General features: G+C 34.0%; 4 protein-coding genes across 5 annotated transcripts; 2 read left to right on the top strand and 2 right to left on the bottom strand.

Moving 5' to 3' along the window:
* Positions 1-697: 697 nt before the first annotated feature.
* On the bottom strand, positions 698-4,925 carry LOC115999413 (ADP-ribosylation factor GTPase-activating protein AGD5-like). The gene is made up of 11 exons (XM_031239265.1): positions 4,671-4,925; positions 3,984-4,042; positions 3,600-3,690; positions 3,419-3,473; positions 3,238-3,328; positions 2,907-3,123; positions 2,236-2,443; positions 1,707-1,978; positions 1,386-1,625; positions 1,240-1,298; positions 698-1,138 (listed from the first exon to the last, which is right to left on the bottom strand). Exons 1-11 carry the CDS (start codon positions 4,719-4,721, stop codon positions 979-981), a joined length of 1,503 nt encoding a protein of 500 aa, XP_031095125.1. The 5' UTR covers positions 4,722-4,925; the 3' UTR covers positions 698-978.
* Positions 4,926-6,493: 1,568 nt separating this feature from the next.
* Positions 6,494-7,720, top strand: LOC116019159. The gene is made up of 3 exons (XM_031259285.1): positions 6,494-6,660; positions 6,859-7,086; positions 7,335-7,720. The coding sequence occupies exons 2-3, from the start codon at positions 6,871-6,873 to the stop codon at positions 7,392-7,394; spliced, it is 276 nt and encodes a 91-aa protein (XP_031115145.1). The 5' UTR covers positions 6,494-6,660; positions 6,859-6,870; the 3' UTR covers positions 7,395-7,720.
* A 4,551-nt stretch (positions 7,721-12,271) lies between these two features.
* LOC115996775 lies at positions 12,272-15,096 on the top strand. The gene is made up of 4 exons (XM_031236183.1): positions 12,272-12,479; positions 14,056-14,126; positions 14,345-14,434; positions 14,786-15,096. Exons 1-4 carry the CDS (start codon positions 12,353-12,355, stop codon positions 14,807-14,809), a joined length of 312 nt encoding a protein of 103 aa, XP_031092043.1. The 5' UTR covers positions 12,272-12,352; the 3' UTR covers positions 14,810-15,096.
* Positions 15,097-15,332: 236 nt separating this feature from the next.
* On the bottom strand, positions 15,333-18,277 carry LOC116015167 (transmembrane protein 184C-like). 2 transcript variants are annotated; one of them, XM_031255195.1, is made up of 5 exons: positions 18,230-18,277; positions 17,301-17,568; positions 17,045-17,167; positions 16,169-16,459; positions 15,333-15,735 (listed from the first exon to the last, which is right to left on the bottom strand). In XM_031255195.1, exons 2-5 carry the CDS (start codon positions 17,547-17,549, stop codon positions 15,550-15,552), a joined length of 849 nt encoding a protein of 282 aa, XP_031111055.1. In that variant the 5' UTR covers positions 17,550-17,568; positions 18,230-18,277; the 3' UTR covers positions 15,333-15,549. The 2 variants fall into 2 exon arrangements, with proteins under 2 accessions (XP_031111055.1, XP_031111063.1); XM_031255203.1 differs by having other exon boundaries at positions 17,301-17,563; positions 18,230-18,252.
* Positions 18,278-20,101: the final 1,824 nt, after the last annotated feature.

The following is a 20,101-nucleotide window of genomic DNA, read 5'->3' as shown; positions in this document are numbered from 1 at the left end:
TATATATATATATATATATATATATATATATATATATATATATATATATATATATATATATAGAGAGAGAGAGAGAGAGAGAGAGAGAGAGAGAGAGAGAGAGAGAGAGAGAGAGACTTTTTTTTTTTTGTCTCAAATTAATTGCACTAAAACTTATCTCAAATCATTTATCTTGGGTTAATGTCTATCAAATAATAATAGTAATAGTAATAATAGGAGTGTTGATTTCACAGAAATAGGAGTGTTAATAATAATAATAATACAGGTTTTATGTAGCGGCACAAATAGGAGTGTTGATTTCACAGAAATAATTTTGGTTAACGGAACTGAATTTTAATTTAGTCCATTCAGTAATTAATTAAATTTTTTTGGATTCAGTAAATGGTTAAAATTTTTGAAAATTTTCGGTTCTGTAATTCTATTAGAAATTTTGAAATTAATTGAAGAGTAGTGCTACCACTCCTTTAAAATTTTTCACTCTAATTTTTCTTCCTTACATGGTATTTTCTTATTGGATAATTATCTTTATTTTTAACTAATGGTGGATGACTAATTCATGGGTATCCAATTAATAGAAGCCACATCAAGAGAGAAAAGATATATTGAACAGATACTACCTTACCTTGTAATAGAGTTGATAGTATTAAAAAAAAAAACAAAAACAAAGCAAACAAACAAACAAACAAAACAAAACAAAGCACAAGACTCTTGGTATAATTTACACATTTATGAGTATTAAATACTACGTATATAATATGTACTGTTGATCATTTACCTTAATATGGCATCTTCATAATCAACATCCAAGTGGAGAAAAAAAAAAGTGAAATCTGATCTAAAATACTTATTTGTCCACAGAGATGAAACACAAATGAGTTCACGATCTCACAGGAAAAACCTTAAAAGCCTGGAGAGTGAACCTTCTAAAGCTATTCATCTGTAGAGTACCATGGAGTACATTTCTTTAATTTGGGCTTTTCAGCGTTTCGAAAGCATGCTCTGTGTCAGAAAGGAAAAGTGATCAAAATCTTTAGCAGGCTCTGCAGAAGTGGAAGATGATGGGGATGCCTCCTGCTGCTTGCTTGAACCACAATGCACTGCACTGTTAGTGCAAGAATTTTGCCCCGCAGCTTGGCCACTGCAACCACAAAACGAATCGAAAATATAAAATTGTTAATAATGCATACTTTGAGGAAATACGTATATTCGACCCAAGCAATGGCAGATGATGAGCCATACCTAGATGTCGAAGAAGCACTATGGTTCTCAACAGAATTTGTTGCCCCTGTATTACCCATCTAGTTGAAAGCAAAGACAGGCGAAATGTTATTATTAGCCAATGTATGGAGTTCCTAGCCAAGTGCAAATCACGACAAACATTTTACCTCCTGCATATATTTGTCTTGCTCATTCTTTTTAGCAGCAGGCATCATCAAATCTCCAGGGAATGGGGAATAAAAAGTCTGTGAACTTTGGTTTGGTACATTGGCGTTGTTTGGCGCTTGTTGCGCACCGCCAGGAATTTTTGTGGCTTCCGCAGCAGGGGTAGTCATTAGAAGAGACTGTTGCTGTGTTAGCCCAGTAAGCTGTTGTTGATGCATAGCAAATGGTGACACCATATTTGACTGCAATTCTCAAAAAACAAACAAGTTCAATATGGACTTATAACTTGAGGAAGAAAACCCCTCCATCTTTCTACACTATACCTTGTCAAAAAGGCTCAAAATGTCACTCGAGACATTTTTTTGGGGTTTCTCTGACAAGGAACCATTTGTAACAGGTGCAGAATCCTTGAATAAATCTTCAATGTTAGAAATGGATTGTGATGGCTTAATATTATCAGATATCACTACCCAAGTTGTTTCCTCTACCAAGCAACAATCCTTGAATAAATCTTCACATCCAGAAGTGGATTTTGGCTTGATATTATCAGATTCTGTTATCATAGTTTTTTCTGTTGGTGTGGCTTCTCCAGCAGCTAAAAAATTTGGTCGAGTATGAAAGTCAGAGAAATAAAATCTCCCAATCAATATCACCTAATAACAACCTCATATTTTTTAAATAAACAGCCCTCCCCAATACCACCAATAAAGAGAAGGGAAAAACGTTACCACACAAACATGCACACAAAAAAGAATATAAAATGAAACAAAGCAGAAATCAAAGAAAAGAAAGAGAACCAGATATATGTATATATAGAAAATAAAGATGAATTTAAGTGGTTCTGAAGTTTACATGGAAACGTTGCCCATCCACCATCATTCACAGTAGCTGTTGCTAAGCTATTTTCTCTAGGACCATCCATAGAAAACACATCAAAAAGATCAAGAGCACAATCAACTTTAGGGGCAGTGGCAGGTTGTACAACTTGCGTTGCAGACACAGAGGTTGCCAGTGGCTCTGCGTTCTGGCTTGTTTGTCGTGCCAATTGAACAGGAGCAACCTGTAACTAAGGCATGTAAGGTCCATAGCTCGTATTCTAAATAGGTTTGAATGGGTAGAGATAGAAAAAGGATGCTTTAGAAGCAATGATCAACTATAATTGCCAAAGGAAATGGCAACAACATAGATACAAGATTCATTCAAATGTTAGACATTTGGATTTAGAAATTAATAAATATTTGAAGTGTGTAGATAAAGTCTTTGACAGTTCACGCTGACTGCAAACTAATAGGAGGCACTAAAATCCATTTTCCTGTACTACAACCCTACAAAAGCATTGACGTTTGTGACATCTAAGAGACAGTAACTGCAAAAGGTTCAATAGAAAATTCCAACATGGAAAGCACTTGAGACACAGAGCAACTGATGCACACTACACTTTAAAGGAAAAGCAACAGTTTAGAAACAGGAAATAACGAATATGGAGCATGAGACAATCAGTGGGGCAAAATAAATTTGCATACATGCTCTTTAGGCGGCATGGGTAGACGAACTATAGCAGCAGGGCCATCATGCCTTTTGTTGGGAGCTTGAACATTTTTCCTTTCAAAAGATGAATGCCTAGAGTTGCTTGCATATCCTTGCCCACTTCTATCACTGGATTGTGGAGCCTTCACTTCTCGCATCCTGGAAGGTGATTCTGGTTTTCTGTCCTTACAAGCCCACCTCTTATCTTCATACCTTTACAATAAATAGAAGAGAATGTCTCATGTAACAATAAAAAATTTACAAGATTATCAGACCACATATTGCATTTGAAGGGGTTTTTATGGTCTAAAAAGAACAAGAACATACTTTGCACGAATGAAAGTCTCAGTACCAACTTTGTCATAGTTCGGTGGCAGTGTTGCTTCCCAGTAACTATTTGCCTTCTCATTTCCCATCGCTATATAAACAACACGTTGGATCATATTAATAGGCACTCTCATGTATCATGGCAAGCTAAGGTTTCAGTTTGTCAATCACTGAAACTTACATTGAATAAATGCTACTTGTTCAGGAAGCCATGTGTCCAGTGTAGCTGATCTAACCTGATAAATTTTGGGAAAAAGAACCAGACAATCAAATTTGCAATATGATAGGATGGCAAAAATATCCTTTCAGGTCTTTTTACATCAAACCTGCATATGCATATGTTTAACGAATCAGTTCATCACCTTTGATATGTGCACCCCAAGACTTCTGTGGATACCAGAGCACTGCATGCATATAAAGATTCCCAGATTCACACTTGCCCATCGAGGACCTCTGATTTAACAATAAAAACACATGAAACATACAGTTATTGCATTAAACCCAAAAAGACTATAGTTATTGTCACCTCTAGAAATATTGATATCAAAGTGATCAAATATGTCCAGTTTTAAATAGAACTTAGGCTTCTGCTCTATATAAGAAATAGAGCAAAATAAAATACTTGTCCAATTTCAAAATCCTCTTTTCTATTTTTGTGCGTTTGGATGCCTTAATATATAAATCTCCCACGATAGTTATGCCAATATATTGTGTTTAAAAAAAAAAAAAATCTTCCAAATACACACTTGGCTTTGCAATCTGCACATTGTCTGTTTTCTGGCAATTTAAGCAGTCCCTCCAGAATCTGCCAACAAACAACAACACGTATTTTGAGAGGAAAAAAAGAGTTAAAAGAAACAACAAATAAGCAAATGTAGGCATGAAAAATCAACTCTCTGATCACAAGCTAGTTCAATTTCATGCAATCAACATGAATATAGTTCTAAAGTTCAATAACTTGTATTTGACTAATAGAGTACACTAATGGAATCATTTCCAATCCAATGCAGGTAGTACAAGTCAGAGATGACAAATATTTGAGAATATGATCAAATTGTCAAATAGCAGCATGCAGGACATCAATGCATCTTTCAATTCTCCAAAGACGAGAAGATATGATTGATACATTCCTTAAATCTAATGTTTAATTTAAAATTTTTCAATGCCTTATAATCCGAAACCGCAGAAAATTATTCGTTCATAAATTCTCTCATAATTCTGGCATTGCTTCAATCCGATCTTATAACATGTCTCGTAAATTTTCGTTATAAAATTGAATATCTAACACCATTTCTGGTGATGAAGCGTCAAAAGAAACCAACTCTTCTGCATCCAGATAAACGCAAATCCACCAGAAATTGATATGAATTATGTATTTGCATCAAATACGGCATTGATCATAAGCAAACAAAAATGTGAACGTTAAATGAAACCTTTTTGTGCTTAGCATTGAGCTCCTTGGAAACATTAGCCTTCTGATTCATGGTGGATTGAAAAGTGCAAACTTCTGAATTGCGCGGGTTGATGAGGAAGAAATGCAACGAAAAAGAACCGACCGTCCGATCTTTGTCCCCTCTCTTGGACCGTCCGATTGGATGACCCGCCGAGAAGTGCAAGCTGGAAGAGGAAAGAATTTCACCGTCGTCGCGCTTTGAACCTTTGACTAATTATGGATATTTACTCTTTTCTCTCTCTCACTTTTGTTCTCTGATTATTATTATTATTAGCAGCACTTCTTTGATCTAAGGCCACATATCTCATTGTAGGTTGTGATTCACATATTAGTGTGTCATTTTTATCCATTTTCAGCTATGGACTCAAATGCACACCGGTGGAGGCTACAATGCACATCAATATTTGGATCCAGTGAGATCACCTCATTTAGATGAGATCATGAGATTAAATCTTGATTGTCTATTGCCTTTTTTTAATGGTACAGATTTGATGGGATTTTAATATTATTGTAGGTAATTATGGTATGAGAAAGGGTTGTTTAGTCTTTTGCTATTTAATGTATTTATTAGCATTTTAATTTAGGTGTTAATTTTATGAGTCATTTTCATTTTTGGTCCTACTGTTATTGAGGTATTGCCAATTTTAGTCCACTTCATTAATTTTTACTACATTGCGGCCAGTCTTATTTAGTCATTGCCACTTTTAGTCCACTGTTAAAATTTTCGTCAAGTAACCGTCCAAAACAAAGGTATTTTGGTCTTTTCATGCTTTGGTCATCTCCTTTATCATTTGCAGTGGTTTTCCTTACACATTTTCATCCAATGAAGAGGTCCGGCGAAATCCATGGCTTTGTAATGTGTCTCACATGGCTTTCACCGGACCTCTTCATTGGATGAAAATGTGTAAGGAAAACCACTGCAAAGGATAACGGAAATGATCAAAGCATGAAAAGACCAAAATACCCCTGTTTTGGACGGTTACTTGACGAAACTTTTAATGGCGGACTAAAAGTGGCAATGACTAAATAAGATTGGCCGCAATGTGGTGAAAATTAATGAAATAGACTAAAATTGGCAATGCCCCAATAACAGTAGGACCAAAAATGAAAATGACTCTAATTTTATTTATTTCCTTTTTTTTTTTGAATACTACTGACTCTATTACAATGCAATATCTGTTCATAACTACTTTCTCTCAACCTATTTATTTCCTTTATTTGTTTGATTTTCCCTCTTCCTAGCGTAGCTTCAGATCATTTTGGTATTCTTTTTATTTTCTATCCCCAAAACCCCGCCCAGTAGACGTCGGCTTATGCTCTTGTCGTATACCACTCTCCAAGCCCAGAAGCTGTCGACTTGTGCTCAATAGAGATACTCCATGGCTGGTTCTTCTTCAAGGCGATCGAAGCGGCTTAAGAGGAGTTCGTCCGGTGGCGGAACATGTAGCCCATGAATGGTTTGAAGCCAGGAGGAATGGCTCAAAGGAGATGAAGGGGTTAAGGCCCTTTATATAATTGTAAGACCTGACCCTACAAGAATATAATAATACAATGATTACAACAATAATTTAATACAAATAACAATAATTTAATACAAATAATATTTAATCCGAGATTGATATTGGACTAAGTTGTAATTCTTATTCAATTTTGGACCGTAATACCATATCCAACACCAAGAATTTTTCAATCTAATTTATTTAATCAACACTTTCAAATTAAATTAATAGATTTTTCAACGAAATTTGCACAAGCAGTGCGGAATAGAATTAACAATAGCTTGGGGCGGAATTTACAATTCCAAACTCTAGATATCCCAAGTTGCAATTTACGATTAGCGTAACACCAAGGCAATCTTTCAGTTTCAGAGCATCCCTTCATCTGCTGTTTCTGTAATCGTCGAAGCCTACACCTCTTTTCTGCAAGACTGCAACTCTTGTTTAAAAATCCATCTATTTTCTCTGACAATTGTAAGTTTTTCCCTCCTATCTCTTTACAAGTGACAAGTCTTTTAGGCTTTATAATTGTTGGAAAATAGGTCGTGCTTTTATCATTAAGCAAAAATTATCAGTATTTTGTTTATCTGTTGTAATTTTTTTCTTCGTTATTATGTATTTATTGTGTATTAATTTGCATATTTTTCTTTGTTATTCTGCTATATTGTTTAGTGTAGTGTAAAAATGGAAAATTTTGAGCAAATTGGGGATGGAAATGCCCTTAATCGTCCGAAAAAGGGTGTTGCTGGCAGGGATGCTTACAAGAAAGTGGGGGCTGATGAGAAGAAAGCAGCCGTTCATGAAGAAATGACGAGATTGAGCAGACTCCCTCAGAACAGCACATATGTATCTCATCGGACGAGGGTTTTGAATAAAATCCTCCAACTTTTGTCTATTCAGGTATTATGGTTGATGATCCTTTTCTCTCCGCACTTTAGGGAGTTCGTTAAGAATCTGTCTGTTTTGTGGTAGAATATATGTACTTTGGTAAACTACTCGTTCGGTGGTAAACAAACATAAATAAAGTAATTTTAGAGCTCGTCTGTTAAACGAACAGAGTATGAACATTTGTATGCTTGTTTGCTTATCCTATGGTCTATAAGGAATCTAATATGATAATTTGTTAACTTGGCTTAATTCTATTGCAGAGAACCACATCGCAGGATGAGGAGTTGGAGTTGCTGTTTGCTGGGCTCTCCCTTGGGTGATCAGAAGAAGTATTTCTGGTTCTCCACAGATTTTTTTTCAGTCATTTAATAGGTTTGTTAGTCAATCGAGGGTGTGCTTGTATCTTCTTTTTTCCAGTTGGGCTTTGTCTTAGTAACTTAAGAGGTATTATTTCATTGAATGTTAAGCCATCTCAGATAGATTTTCATCTTATCTTTCTACTGGAGAAAATATGGTCAAATTTATTTAGTATTGGCACAGATTCTAACTCCCTTTTTACTAAAAGGGGTACATATTTGATTAATGCCTCGCATATTTTCACATGACGCCAACTGAACTTCATCATCTATTTTTGTTTTGAAAGACATTTTTTAGAGTACAAATGTTAAATAAATGCCGCATTACTTGTTTTATATAGGTAGAAATATATGAACACTTGTATGATTGTAAACCCTTGGAGTCTAGTATTTTGATGAACTGAGTAATCTTATAGCTGCTCTTAACTTAAGTGTTTGAGAGGAGGGATATTTTGGGCACCTTTTATGTATCAGCAACACGTGTACGATTGTAAACCCTTGGAGTTTAGTATTTTGATGAATTGAGTAATCTTATAGCTGCTCTTAAGTGTTTGAGAGGAGGGATATTTTGGGCACCTTTTATGTATCGGCACTCTGTTTGATGATTGGTCACGGAAGTAGACCATGCTGGAGGTCATTTAGAAGTTAGTTAAGTCTGATGCTAAATTATCATGAAGCCACCTCTCCACACCATTAATTTGCATATATTTGCTTTATTGTGCATAGGTAATCTTGAATTAGTTTTAGCCACGTGGTGAAGGGATTACCTTCATTATCAGATAGTTAGTTGTTCTTTGAACTTTGAACTGTACTTAAGGACCTAATTCTTAGCAGAGTGGATGGTTAAATCCTTAGCCTATAAATTTTAGGACATTGAGAATGTGCATAATGAGTCCAAAACCACTATTCACTCGTCTTGTTCTGAGTGTCATTTTCATATCCCATTAACATAGCCTGAGGGCAAGGCCGAGGGTGCATAATAGGCTATGCTCCGGATTATAACTGCAACATAAATGGTCCTGCAAATTTGATTGTTGGGCATCATGAATGCTGAATATAATATTTCCTAGTCTCTTAACTTTGTGAATATCAAAATGATAATGCTTGCAATTTTTCATTCTTGTTCTACCTTTCCTTCTTGCAAATACTGGTCATTTCTCTGTCGCTTGCCTTCTTTTAGTCCGTTATTGCCTTTGTAGTGGTAACTCTATAACTCTGTGCTAGATGATGTGTTCTTAAATGATTGTTCATTTCAATAATGTCTTCTAACATTCGAGTTAAATTCCTTGCAGAATATCGAACCTCAAACGCCCGCAAGTTGAGAAGAGTGCCTTACTGCATTGAAAGATGAGTAATACACGGTTGGTTCGCCAACATCAAATTCTCACTCATCACCGAGCTTGAGCGTCACTATATGATTAAGCCAACTCATCCCCGTTCCATGTCTGTGATGGTAGTTTCTGCTGGATGTGCTCAAACTGGTATCTGAAAGTTTCCACTGTTTTTGTATTACAGTTTTGAATGATGTTGCTATACTTGTGGTGTTGTTGCCCAACCCAACTGACTATGGATTCCATTTTATTTTCTGGAAACTAATTGTTTTTTGGTGTATATATATGGAAATGGTAGAACAGTGGTGAATGTGAATTAAACCATTACTACATTTGTTTTTAACCCTATGAGACTTTGTCTCAATGGCAGTTAAACTTAGGAGAAAGTGTCATATTTTTCTAAGGTTGATTAAGGTCAAGAACTCTTCTTAACCAAATTTGTCATATTATCTTCACTCTACATATTACAAGATGTTTGGTTTATGAAATAAGTTTAAAATGGAATAATATTCTTGAGAATTCACATATTTCGTTGTTTAGTAAGTCATTTTTATTAGGTAATTGTAATCAAATACATCGTAATGGTAATGGGTTTAAGTAAGAGAAGTATCTCTTTTATTTTTTGTTTTGTTTTTTTTTTTTTTGAGTAAACACACACGCGAGAGAGAGGGAGAGAGGGAGGGAGGGAGGGGGAGAGAGAGAGTATTAAAGTTCTTCTATATTAATAATGAACAATAACCTTATTGTAAGATAGTAAAAAGAGACAAACAAACATGATAATGAATATCAAATCTCATAATAGTATTAAAGTTCTTCTATATTGAATAATGAACAATAACATTATTGTAAGATAGTAAAAAGAGACAAACAAACATGATAATGAATACCAAATCTCGTAATAGGGTACAAAAGTCTCCAATCAAACACAATCTTAATAATTTACCATTTTTTGTGGATATAGCGCCCAGGATTTCACCGTCAGACATGGGATATTGGCGTTTGGTTAAGAGTGAGTGATTCCCTTCCATTCAATCACACCCTTTACGTTTAATAAGTTGCAATTACATTATAATGGAGAATGCCTTTTCTGCAATAATTTTAAATGAAGAGGAAACCCACATTCAAAGGTTTTTTTTTTAAAAAATATTTTTCCTGAAATAATTATACCAAGAAGGTTATTCATATTTTTTTCTCCTTAATTTTTCTAACTTCAATGTATTTTTCTTTTGAGAAAATATTATTTTTAGTCCATCGACTATACTATATGCATCAATTTTGATCATTGAATATTAAAGTTTTTAAATTAGATGCATGACTATTCAATTTGTATCACATTTAGTCCTTGACTATTAATATTTTCAAATTTGGTGCATGACTATTCAGTTTGCATCACATTTGGTCCTGTCACTCGGTTGATTTCCCTTCCTTTAGCTACTAAGATGTTTCAGTTCGCTAAGTTTAAAAAGTCCAAAGAGCGCTTAAATTTTTCGACCAAATCACTGGTGACAAGCTAGTTTATTTAATTTTTATTTTAATAATTTTTAAATTAAAAAATTTTAAAAATACCAATCACCCCCCACCTTCCTCCTTCGTCTTTGGCAGAGACAGAGGAGGGGGAGGCCGGCGTTCTCTCCCCCCCCCCCTCCCTTCTCCTCCGCCAAAGAAGGGAGCCATCCTTTCTTCCTTCGTCTCCGTCTACCGGAGATGAAGGAGAAAAAGGGGGGAAGAGAACGCTGGTCCCCTCCTCCTTCGTCAGGAGGAAGGGCTGCCCAACGTTCTTTTTAATTATTATTACTTTTTTTTAAAAGTTTTTTAATTTAAATAAAAATTAAATAAATTAATCGGTCAGCGGTGACTTGACTGAAAATTTGATCAAAACATTTAACGGCATGACAAATTCCGATACAAATTGAATAGTCATGTATATAATATGAAAATGTTAATAGTCAATGATCAAATGTGATACAAATTGAATAGTCATGCGCTTAATTTGAAAATTTTAATAGTCAAAGACCAAAATTGCTACATGTATTATAGTCGAGGGACTGAAAACAATATTTTATTTTTTCTTTTTATTTAGTACAAATAAAATTAATGTATAAAAAATATATCATTAAAAAATTCTAATTGATATATATTTTAAATGACACATATTTTTTAAATGACACATATAAATGACCAAAATTAAGTTCTGATTGATATATTTTCAGATCACTGCATTAGTTATAGGTACGACTTATCATTACTAAAAGCTTATAAAATCAATATTACAAATTCATCAAAAATTATTAAAACAATATATTAAGAAACTATATTAATATAATTTTTATTTATTAAAATATCTCAATAAAATATTTATTATATATTTATATACATGTGTCCATGATGTAATTTGCCATTTTAAAGTAGTTCCATCATCTATTCATTTAAAATAAGGTGGGCGCATGTCCATATCCACAATTCTAAAACTCTATGTTCGTAATTTTAGAACTCTATATTCACAATTTTTGAATTCTATGTTCACAATTTTTGAACTTTATATTCACAAATTTTAAATTCGATGTTCACAATTTCAGAACTCTATATTCAATAGTATAACACAAATTTTAAATCTATATAACAAAATTGTGAACACAGAGTTCAAAAATTGTGAATATTGAATAATGCAATTTTGTATATTAAGATTTAAAATTGTGAATATAAAGTTTTAAAATTGTTAACATAGATTTAAGGCAAATTATGCTGTGGACCCAGGTCCACCTTGCAAGGTGGACCTGGGTCTAAAACTACGTCGTTTTTGACTCTTTTTTTTTTTTTTTTTTTAAATTAGTAAACATATTGCTGAATATAGAGTTGTTCAAAAATGTGTGAATGTAGAGGTTTCAAAGTGTGAATGTAGAGTATAGAAATCGTGAATGTAGATTTATGATTGTGTGAATGTAGAGTTGCCCAGAAATGTGTGAATGTGGAGGTTTCAAATTGTGAATATGGAGTATAGAAATCGTGAATGTAGAGTTATGCATGTGTGAATTTGTAATAGAGTTAAGAAGTTCTAGCAACTTGTAGCCCTGTAATGTGTGAATGTGGAGTTCTCAAGTTGTGAATGTGGAGTATAGGACCTGTGAATATAGAGTTTTGAATGTGTGAATGCATAACAGTGGTAATATAGTTACTAAACATATAATCCTGTAATGTGTGATGTGGAGTTTACAAATTGTGAATGTAGAGTATAATGTATGTGAATGTAGAGTATAGTGTATGTGAATGTAGATTTAGGTAACAACCCGAGTTTTAAGATAATGAACATGGACCTGGGTCCATCTTACGTAGACCCGTGTCTGGTCATAGCATAATTTGCGTTGTTCCTATACTTGGGCCAGGCCTTAGTTGCCAAATTGAGCCAGCCCAAGAAGATCCCCAACTAGCGGGAAGGGCGTTACGGTCTTTTCGACCGATTCTCTTCTCTCCCCTTGTATTGTAATTTGTACCATTTTCGCCGACTCATTTCCAACTCTTCACTCTCGCAGCTTCTTTAACTTCGCTTTGTTTTTTTTTCTCCGACGACCGGAAGAGTCCTTTGCAAATACTCATATGGCGGCGTGGACAGCCGCGGCACGGCAAGCCGCGAATATCTCTCGATTCTCCGCTCCCAAATCAGTCCCTACTGCGAGCCAAGCCGCCAACTTCATCCAGCGGCGCGGTCTCGCCGGCGGCGGCGGTAATTTTCTTATATCCTATCTTTTTAGCCTTTCTCCGTGCGATATTTAACCTGATTTCCGATTTAATGACCTAACTGCCTGTAACTACTTCCGAATATATGAAATTTGGTTAGAGTCTATGTATATTTGTCATTTGCGCATGCACAATTACGATTGGAATGAATTCTGATTTATGTTTTTCTGCGTTATGTAATTATATGTATGCTTGTATACATCTATGCATATTTTTGGCTCGTGTACATTTATGTATGCAGATGTCTCTGTGGGGAACTATATTATTATCTTTCATCTCTTTTATATAAATACATCAATGTATGATTTTTCATGGTACATGTTCTAAAATCCTGCACTTTAGTAGTTGCAGGAGAACCTATGTTTATGGATGCTTATGTGTTACTTAGGAAACATAAATACCAATTTTCCCATTGTTTAATTTGTCACTGAAATGTTTGTAAGTTTTTCAATTGGGTGAGTCTCCTATGAGACCGGATCATTTTCCATGAGATGACTAGGTTTAGATAGAAATGTAATACTTATGAAGTTATGAAGGAAATTGTAATATTTTTATCAAAGATAAATTGATTGTTATTTATGAGGGAAAGTGTGATACTTTTGAGGAAAAATGTAATAATTTTAAATCAAATAGTAATATTTAGGGTTTGAAAAGTTACTTATGAGAAAAAGTGTAAATGGATAAATGAATTGATTATTACTTATGAGTGAACACTTAATACTTTTAAGGAAAAGTGTAATACTAATAATGGGTTAAGTGATTATTACTTATAAGGGGAGGTGTAATACTTATTAGGAAAAATGTGATACTTTTGAGGAAAAATGTAACATTTTTAATTCAAGATGTAATATTTAGGAGTTGAAGAGAGTTACTTATGAGGGAAAGTGTAATACTTATGGAAAACATGACATGTCTTACGGATAAGGATCCATGAGATAGTTTCATAAGAGTTTTTGCCTTTTCAATTTGAAGTTCAAGAAAATCAGCTGCCCTTTATTGAAACCATTTTTGAAGGTAGAAATTTGAAAATAGTTTTCTTATAGGTAATACTGGAACTAAAAGTATAGTTTCTACATTGCATCATATGTTATTATTGTGTTATGAAAGCTACTCACTTGACCAGTGTAGAAGTATCTATATATACTAATGGCAGAAACTCTGTAAAAACTATGTACGAATTGTGTAATTTTTTGACAAAAAAACTGTCAAAGTTTTAACCTACCTCGGAGTCAATTGTTGAAGAAAATTAGTCGAAGTTTTGATCTAGCTGGGGATCGATTGTTGCAGAAAACTTGTCGAAGTTATAATCATCCTGGGAATTATTTGTTCTTTATTATAACCATTTTCTGAAGGAACTGATAACTCTTGTGATTGACTAATTTAATATTAAACTCTGATCAAACAATGTAACTGATTGGGTGTGTACTCTTACCATTTCACACTATGCGGTTGACTGAGAAGAATTTGATTCTAAGAGATGTTGAGATTTTACTGTATGCTAGAGGTTTAGCTAAAGTGAAGAAACAAAATCTTCATCTAATTCCTGTTACTTTTTTATGCAGACCATCATGGTCCACCAAAGGTGAACTTCTGGGCGGACCCAATGAGCCCTTCAAAATGGAAAGAAGAGCATGTGAGTGTTTCTGACTTCAGATACAATTTGAGCTGCTTATAGATTGTTAGTAGTTCATTCTTTTCATGACTTGGTTAATTATATCATACTGTGTATTTGGTTCCTATTGTCATTATATCAATTTGCTAACTTGAGAATTTGAGTTTTGAATAAATGCATGCCTGCAGCAGTTGTAAATCATAACCTGTAAGGTTGATTTGTATTTTGTTCTCTTGTAGTTTGTGCTCATTTCCCTTTCTGGTTGGGGGTTGGTCTTCTACGGAGGATATAAGTTATTCACAGGAGGCAAGAAAGACAAGAAGGAAGAGGTACATGATTCTTGGTGTCAACTAAGACAAATAGAAATTATATTTGTTAAAATAAGTCTATGATCATGACTTAGCTGTGAATCTAGAACATGTAGTTAAAGTTCATAATTCCTAATTCATACTTTGTTCCAGCATAGTTTTGATCATCTTATGAGTTGCTCATGCATCACCTGCTAGCATCTTTCTGCTTAATAGGGGCTTTTTTCACAAATCCTTTTCTTTTTATTTGATTCTAAATAAATTTGAAAAAGAAAGCATTTTCACCTCACCTCATCAATGTGCAATAGCACTCTGATAAACTGCATTAATTTTTGGTTCTGGGTGCTAATTTGCTTCATCATCGCATTGCAGAAAGTCAGTGAAGGATCTCATTGAGTTCGGGTTAGTTCAATTCGATCTGGAATAAATTTCACTACACTTTATGGTAGTTCCTTTTCTTGATGTGATAAGAAAAATGATGTCAAGCTCTGGTCAAAGCTTCAAGACAATTTGTTCATCTGTTATCTCCTCTCACCTATCCTCCTTTCCACCTTGCTCTTTTTGGTTCTTAAATTTGTACATTTACTCTTGAATGGGCAGACATGTTTTGTTCTGCTTTTCTTCTAGAATTAGTACAATGCAAACACTTTGATTGTCAAATAAAAGCTTCTCTTCAGATCCAATTTCCAGGAACTGTCAGTCTATGCTATAGGGGTGTGGCAATTATGAGATGGATTACCAATTTATAATCTACCAAAACATGTGCTCCATCTCAAATACACTATAGTTGGATACACACACACACACACACACATATATATACTCAACATGACCCCTTAATGGGTTCCAAGCAACACACCCATGACCTTTGACATGGGATTGGTTTTGACACTAAATTGAAACATGTGCTCTATCTCAATTAAAAGTCTAAGCGTATTTATATTATATATTATATGCTTTAACAAAAATAAATAGACTGTTAAATCACATTCCATAACATGAATTCAAAATCTATACTTATAATCATAAATTATCTAATACAATAACCGGAGCAGAATCTGCAGGGGCTAATACTTATACTAGACAAGCAACTCATATATGATAATACATATTACAAATACACACCAACTTTGGAATTAGTCCTTCTTGTTCTCTTTGCGGTAAGGCTCTGCAGTGTACGCATGCTGCTGAACGATGGAGAAGAGGACCATCTCCACTATCACTAACATATTCTGAAGAGCTTCTTGAATGTGCTCCACATCGAACCAGACATGGTGGGATTTTATTATCCCGAGGGCAACAAGAATCTCAATTGCAATCCCCTGGAAAACCGAGAACAATATTGAAAACGCAGATCGAGATTCAAGTAGCAGTTTGTGGCACTGATATAAAGGATCACAAGGACGTAAACCAATCTAGATTTTCCATAAATCTATAATTGACGAGCTCAAACCAAAAATGCTAGGATTCAAACTTGTGACCTTGTGATTACAAGTTTGTATTCTTAGCCATCTTGGCTGGAGTTATCCCCAGAGATAAGAACACGTGCAATGGATATCAGTTGTGAAATTCATGGCACTTGAAATCAGCCATGATATTCTATCAAAACTAGTTGGGAAAGATGGCCACTCTGGCCTTACTCTGGTGAAAAGAAAGTGCAATCTACTCTGATGTGGAGATTTTACTTCTTGAAAGATGATTAGAAACAGTGCACAACTCTAGATGGGAAAGAGAGAGATTGAGAGAATTAATTACCTGCCAGAAACAGAAGAAGACAATTCCCTTCACACACAAAAACTTGGCAAGCGGCTTGTGTGGTGCCAACTCTTTTGCAAACACATGGTAGAATACCACAAGTGAGTATAAAGCTAGCGAAACCGAAATGTTTAGGATAATGGTGAATATCCAGCTAACCCAAGTGGGATACATTCCAAGAAGTTGTAGAGCTATCATTAACACAGAGCATACAGGGCGGATCAAAACAAATTGCCATGTCCAGTCCTTGAGAAGCTTCAATGTGTGGTGGTTTAAATGGGCAGTGTGAGGCTGCAGACCACGAAGACAGTATGTAAGGTATACACCTTATTGAGCATATAATATATAAACATAAAGGTGCAGTCCAACTATCAACTTAGTTGAAATGAAGCACATGCTTCAATTTAGTATTAGAGTCAACCCCATTATGATTCACATGTTACTTGAAGCCCGTCAAAAGTAATCGGCTCACACAAGTGAGGGGGGCGTATTCAGCATATAATATATAAACATAAATGTGCATCCTAATTATCAACTTAGGCTTTTAGTTGAGATAGAGCACATGCTTCAATTCAGCTATGAACCACGAGATGAAGGTGCCAAAACTTCACTAAGGTTGATTGATTAGTGACTCAAGTGAATGAAGATTCATCTATTGTCAAATACTTTATAGTATCAAACATAGTATTGCACATATAAATAATATACTTAGCGTTGTATTACAAATGGCATGCTTCTTCAGTTCTTACTTTGACCATGACTACCAAAAAATAAAGATTGATTATTTTGCCTTCCACGAAAAAAAAAGAAAAAGGGCAACTGTCCTGCTTGATAAGATAATGATAGACAATGCAGATTTTGAAGGAAACACTCTACCTGAAAGAGAGTCATCGGAAACGAGTGGTGAATCTCTCTTCCTTTAATCTCATCTGGTACTATGTTTTTGCTTATGGATATATTTAGGTATGTGTACATCAAGCCTAAAAACTTAGCCATAACCTGCATTTCATAAAACAATAGTCATTAACTGAGTATGGAGTGTCACGAATTCCACTTTCGAGAAGAAACAGTGAAATGATCAAACACATCATAGGCATTTAATATGGTAAATATGTTAGCTACAAAGACTTACAAGAGCTTCATAACATTCTTTGACAGACTCCAAAAATGTGAAAAAAGTGTTGCTCCCGAGAAAATCTACTAAACCAACATAGGAAACAACAGCATACAAGGGAGCCATTAGGATGATGATAAGTATTGCCTTTTGCTCCTTTGGTTTCTTCCACGCCGAAAGATGTTGTGATACAAGGCGTACTGTGAAATGCAAGGTTAGCACCAGGCACACAGTGCACGCCGTCATTGTCAGGTTCACACCAGCCATTCTCTTCGGTTTTTCTGTACTGAACCAGCAAATAGATCAAACACAGGGATTTAAGATCGTACATCTAAAGTAGTAAGCAACAAAGTTCAAGTCACTCTTTTTTCCTAATTTTTGTTTCTTTTGGACTTCATCATTTGCGTGCCCTAGAATGGCTTCCTAAAATTTTCCTAATTCATTTCTATGTCAGATGATTGGGTTGAATGGTTGATTATCCCTAAGCCATCTAAACTCTCTCAATTCCTTTCTAAAGTATAACAATTAACATACTATCATTGTTATCGAGTATAGCACGAAATTATTTTACACAATCACTGCACACTATCCAAGTGATTGTTCATTCATAAGATCCCTAGATAAAACTGCAAAAACATAACAAAACAAAACAAGATGGGGGAATCAGCAAACTAATAACTACTCAGGTTTGAGCTCAAATTTTCATCGCTATACTTCTTGAATGCCAATAATCCATAAAAGGATCAAATCAAAAAAAAAAAAAGAAGGTCCAACTCTTTACCTACCCAGAAAGGATCGGAGCTTGATAACTAGTAGAATTTATGTTATTGGAGAAAACAAATTAATCAATTTCTAACATGATTTTCACAATCTATATAGTTAATTGTTAACACAAGATAGCAGAAAATGAAGCAATGGGAGTGAGGGAGAGCAGAGAGAACACTTACTGAAGGAAGGGGGTTGGTCGCTATGATCGATACACGCGGAGAAAGACCGGTGACGATTTAAATATATAGAGGAGAGTGTACGTATCTGACTTGTGTAATAAAAATTGTGGGACAGGGTGTACACGACTACACGGTCGTCCCTTTCTAGGTTATTTATTTATTTAATAATACTGATTTAGTTTCGCCGGATTAATCCTATGTCCACCGAATTCCGCTTCTAAAGGTAAGTTGTAATTCATGTAATAAGTTCACCCGTTAGACTCTAATCTTTATGCGCGTACAAAGAATTCAATCAACACATTCCATCATTCTATATCTTTTTCCTATTCATATTTTTGGTGGAATTCAAATCCCGGCATTGCTGCCTTCCATCCTGACATCAAGTAAAAAATGATTTCGTTTTAACAAGGAACCACATTCACAATTCGACTATTATCATGTCCATGAGGAACTATATGAATATATGATTACCCTAGTTAATAGTTACAAGGTTATTTCATTTTTTTTTATTTATCGGTTATTATATTTTTTATTTTTTATATTTGAGTTTAAATTAATTAAAATATTTAGGAATAATTGAAATGACACATTTTAAAATTAAATATGATACTTTTTTATTAGATCATTCTCCACACTCTTAATTTTACCATTTATTGTCTACCACTCTTGGCTCCCACATCCCCCACCAACAAGATTTGGCAAATTGTATAAAATTGTAATGTGGACTATGAATAAATGTTTATTTTTAAGATATTGAAAATATATTATTTATGTACTGAATGTTCATTATTTGGTAGTAAAATAATATACTTTCAGAAAATGCACATTTAATGTAATAAAAATGTATTTTTAGTATATTAAAAAATAGTGTAATAGAAAGTATTTCATATTTGAAATATGTTATACAAGTGTTTGTATAACATAAATTAAGGAGTCGCTTCTACATGACCAAATCAAAATAATGCTGAATATAAAAAATAATAAGAGATCTCTTTTTAATATTTCTAGTAACATTGATATTGTATAATCTCCTCATAAAAAGTAATGCTTAATAGATCAAAAGTTCTATCATTTTTTTTATCAAATATTGATATCACATATTTACTATTAACCTATTTACAAAGTGTTGACTCTAAACTAAATATGATAACAAATGACAGTAAACATTATTTCAAAAAACATCTAACAAAATTTATAGCAAAATATAATTTGCAGATAATAGTAGTTGCATTGAATTGGGTGCAACTACTTGTGAAAGTGCCCATCTATATTGCAGACAATGAAATTCATCTTTTATGATTGGTACATGAACTGTGATCAAAATCTTTCTTTCACGTGGCATTTTTATAACTTCACAACTCCATACTATTTCTAACATTAATTATATATTTTACTCTAAATACTCATTTGAAAACTTAAACTTAATTACATTAAAAAAAAAGAAAGTAAACCAACATTTTGGTCCCTCAATTGTTTCTCCCTGTCAATGCAATCCTTAATTTTCAATTTCAACCAATTTGATCCTCAAATTGTTTAAAATTTTGTCAATCAAATCCTTTTAAGGACCATGATCTGCATAATAATTTGCCACCTAATACAACATACAGAAGAACAATGTGAAAATTAAAAAAAAAAAAATTCTTTTGCTGAACCCTATTATCAAATATCAAAATGTCCATAATAGTCCATACCATTTCCATTTTTGAAAAAAAAAAAAAAAAAAAAACACCAAAGGCAAAGTTTTCATACTATATTACTATATATATATACTAATACAATGGTTGTAGTTTGAGGTGTATATGATGAGTTACACCCTATTTCTGGGTATCATGACTGAAAAAATTTGACCAATCTGTAGTAAAAAAAAAAAAA

This window comes from Ipomoea triloba, chromosome 1 (assembly GCF_003576645.1).
Source record: "Ipomoea triloba cultivar NCNSP0323 chromosome 1, ASM357664v1".
Lineage (NCBI taxonomy): Eukaryota > Viridiplantae > Streptophyta > Magnoliopsida > Solanales > Convolvulaceae > Ipomoea > Ipomoea triloba.
The sequence above is the reverse complement of the archived record's forward strand: the minus strand, read 5'-3'. Positions and strand labels throughout refer to the sequence as shown.

Coding starts and splice junctions, on each gene's coding strand:
- LOC116015167 (XM_031255195.1), bottom strand. CDS start 17,549: ATGGCTGGTGTGAACCTGACAATGACGGCGTGCACTGTGTGCCTGGTG. Junction 17,168..17,300: donor AAGAATGTTATGAAGCTCTT/GTAAGTCTTTGT, acceptor TATGAAATGCAG/GTTATGGCTAAGTTTTTAGG. Junction 15,736..16,168: donor TCTTCTTCTGTTTCTGGCAG/GTAATTAATTCT, acceptor TCGGTTTTCCAG/GGGATTGCAATTGAGATTCT.
- LOC115996775 (XM_031236183.1), top strand. CDS start 12,353: ATGGCGGCGTGGACAGCCGCGGCACGGCAAGCCGCGAATATCTCTCGA. Junction 12,480..14,055: donor CGGTCTCGCCGGCGGCGGCG/GTAATTTTCTTA, acceptor TTTTTTATGCAG/ACCATCATGGTCCACCAAAG. Junction 14,127..14,344: donor CAAAATGGAAAGAAGAGCAT/GTGAGTGTTTCT, acceptor GTTCTCTTGTAG/TTTGTGCTCATTTCCCTTTC.
- LOC116019159 (XM_031259285.1), top strand. CDS start 6,871: ATGGAAAATTTTGAGCAAATTGGGGATGGAAATGCCCTTAATCGTCCG. Junction 7,087..7,334: donor TCCAACTTTTGTCTATTCAG/GTATTATGGTTG, acceptor ATTCTATTGCAG/AGAACCACATCGCAGGATGA.
- LOC115999413 (XM_031239265.1), bottom strand. CDS start 4,721: ATGAATCAGAAGGCTAATGTTTCCAAGGAGCTCAATGCTAAGCACAAA. Junction 3,474..3,599: donor TTGGGGTGCACATATCAAAG/GTGATGAACTGA, acceptor AAAATTTATCAG/GTTAGATCAGCTACACTGGA. Junction 3,124..3,237: donor GAGACTTTCATTCGTGCAAA/GTATGTTCTTGT, acceptor TTTATTGTAAAG/GTATGAAGATAAGAGGTGGG.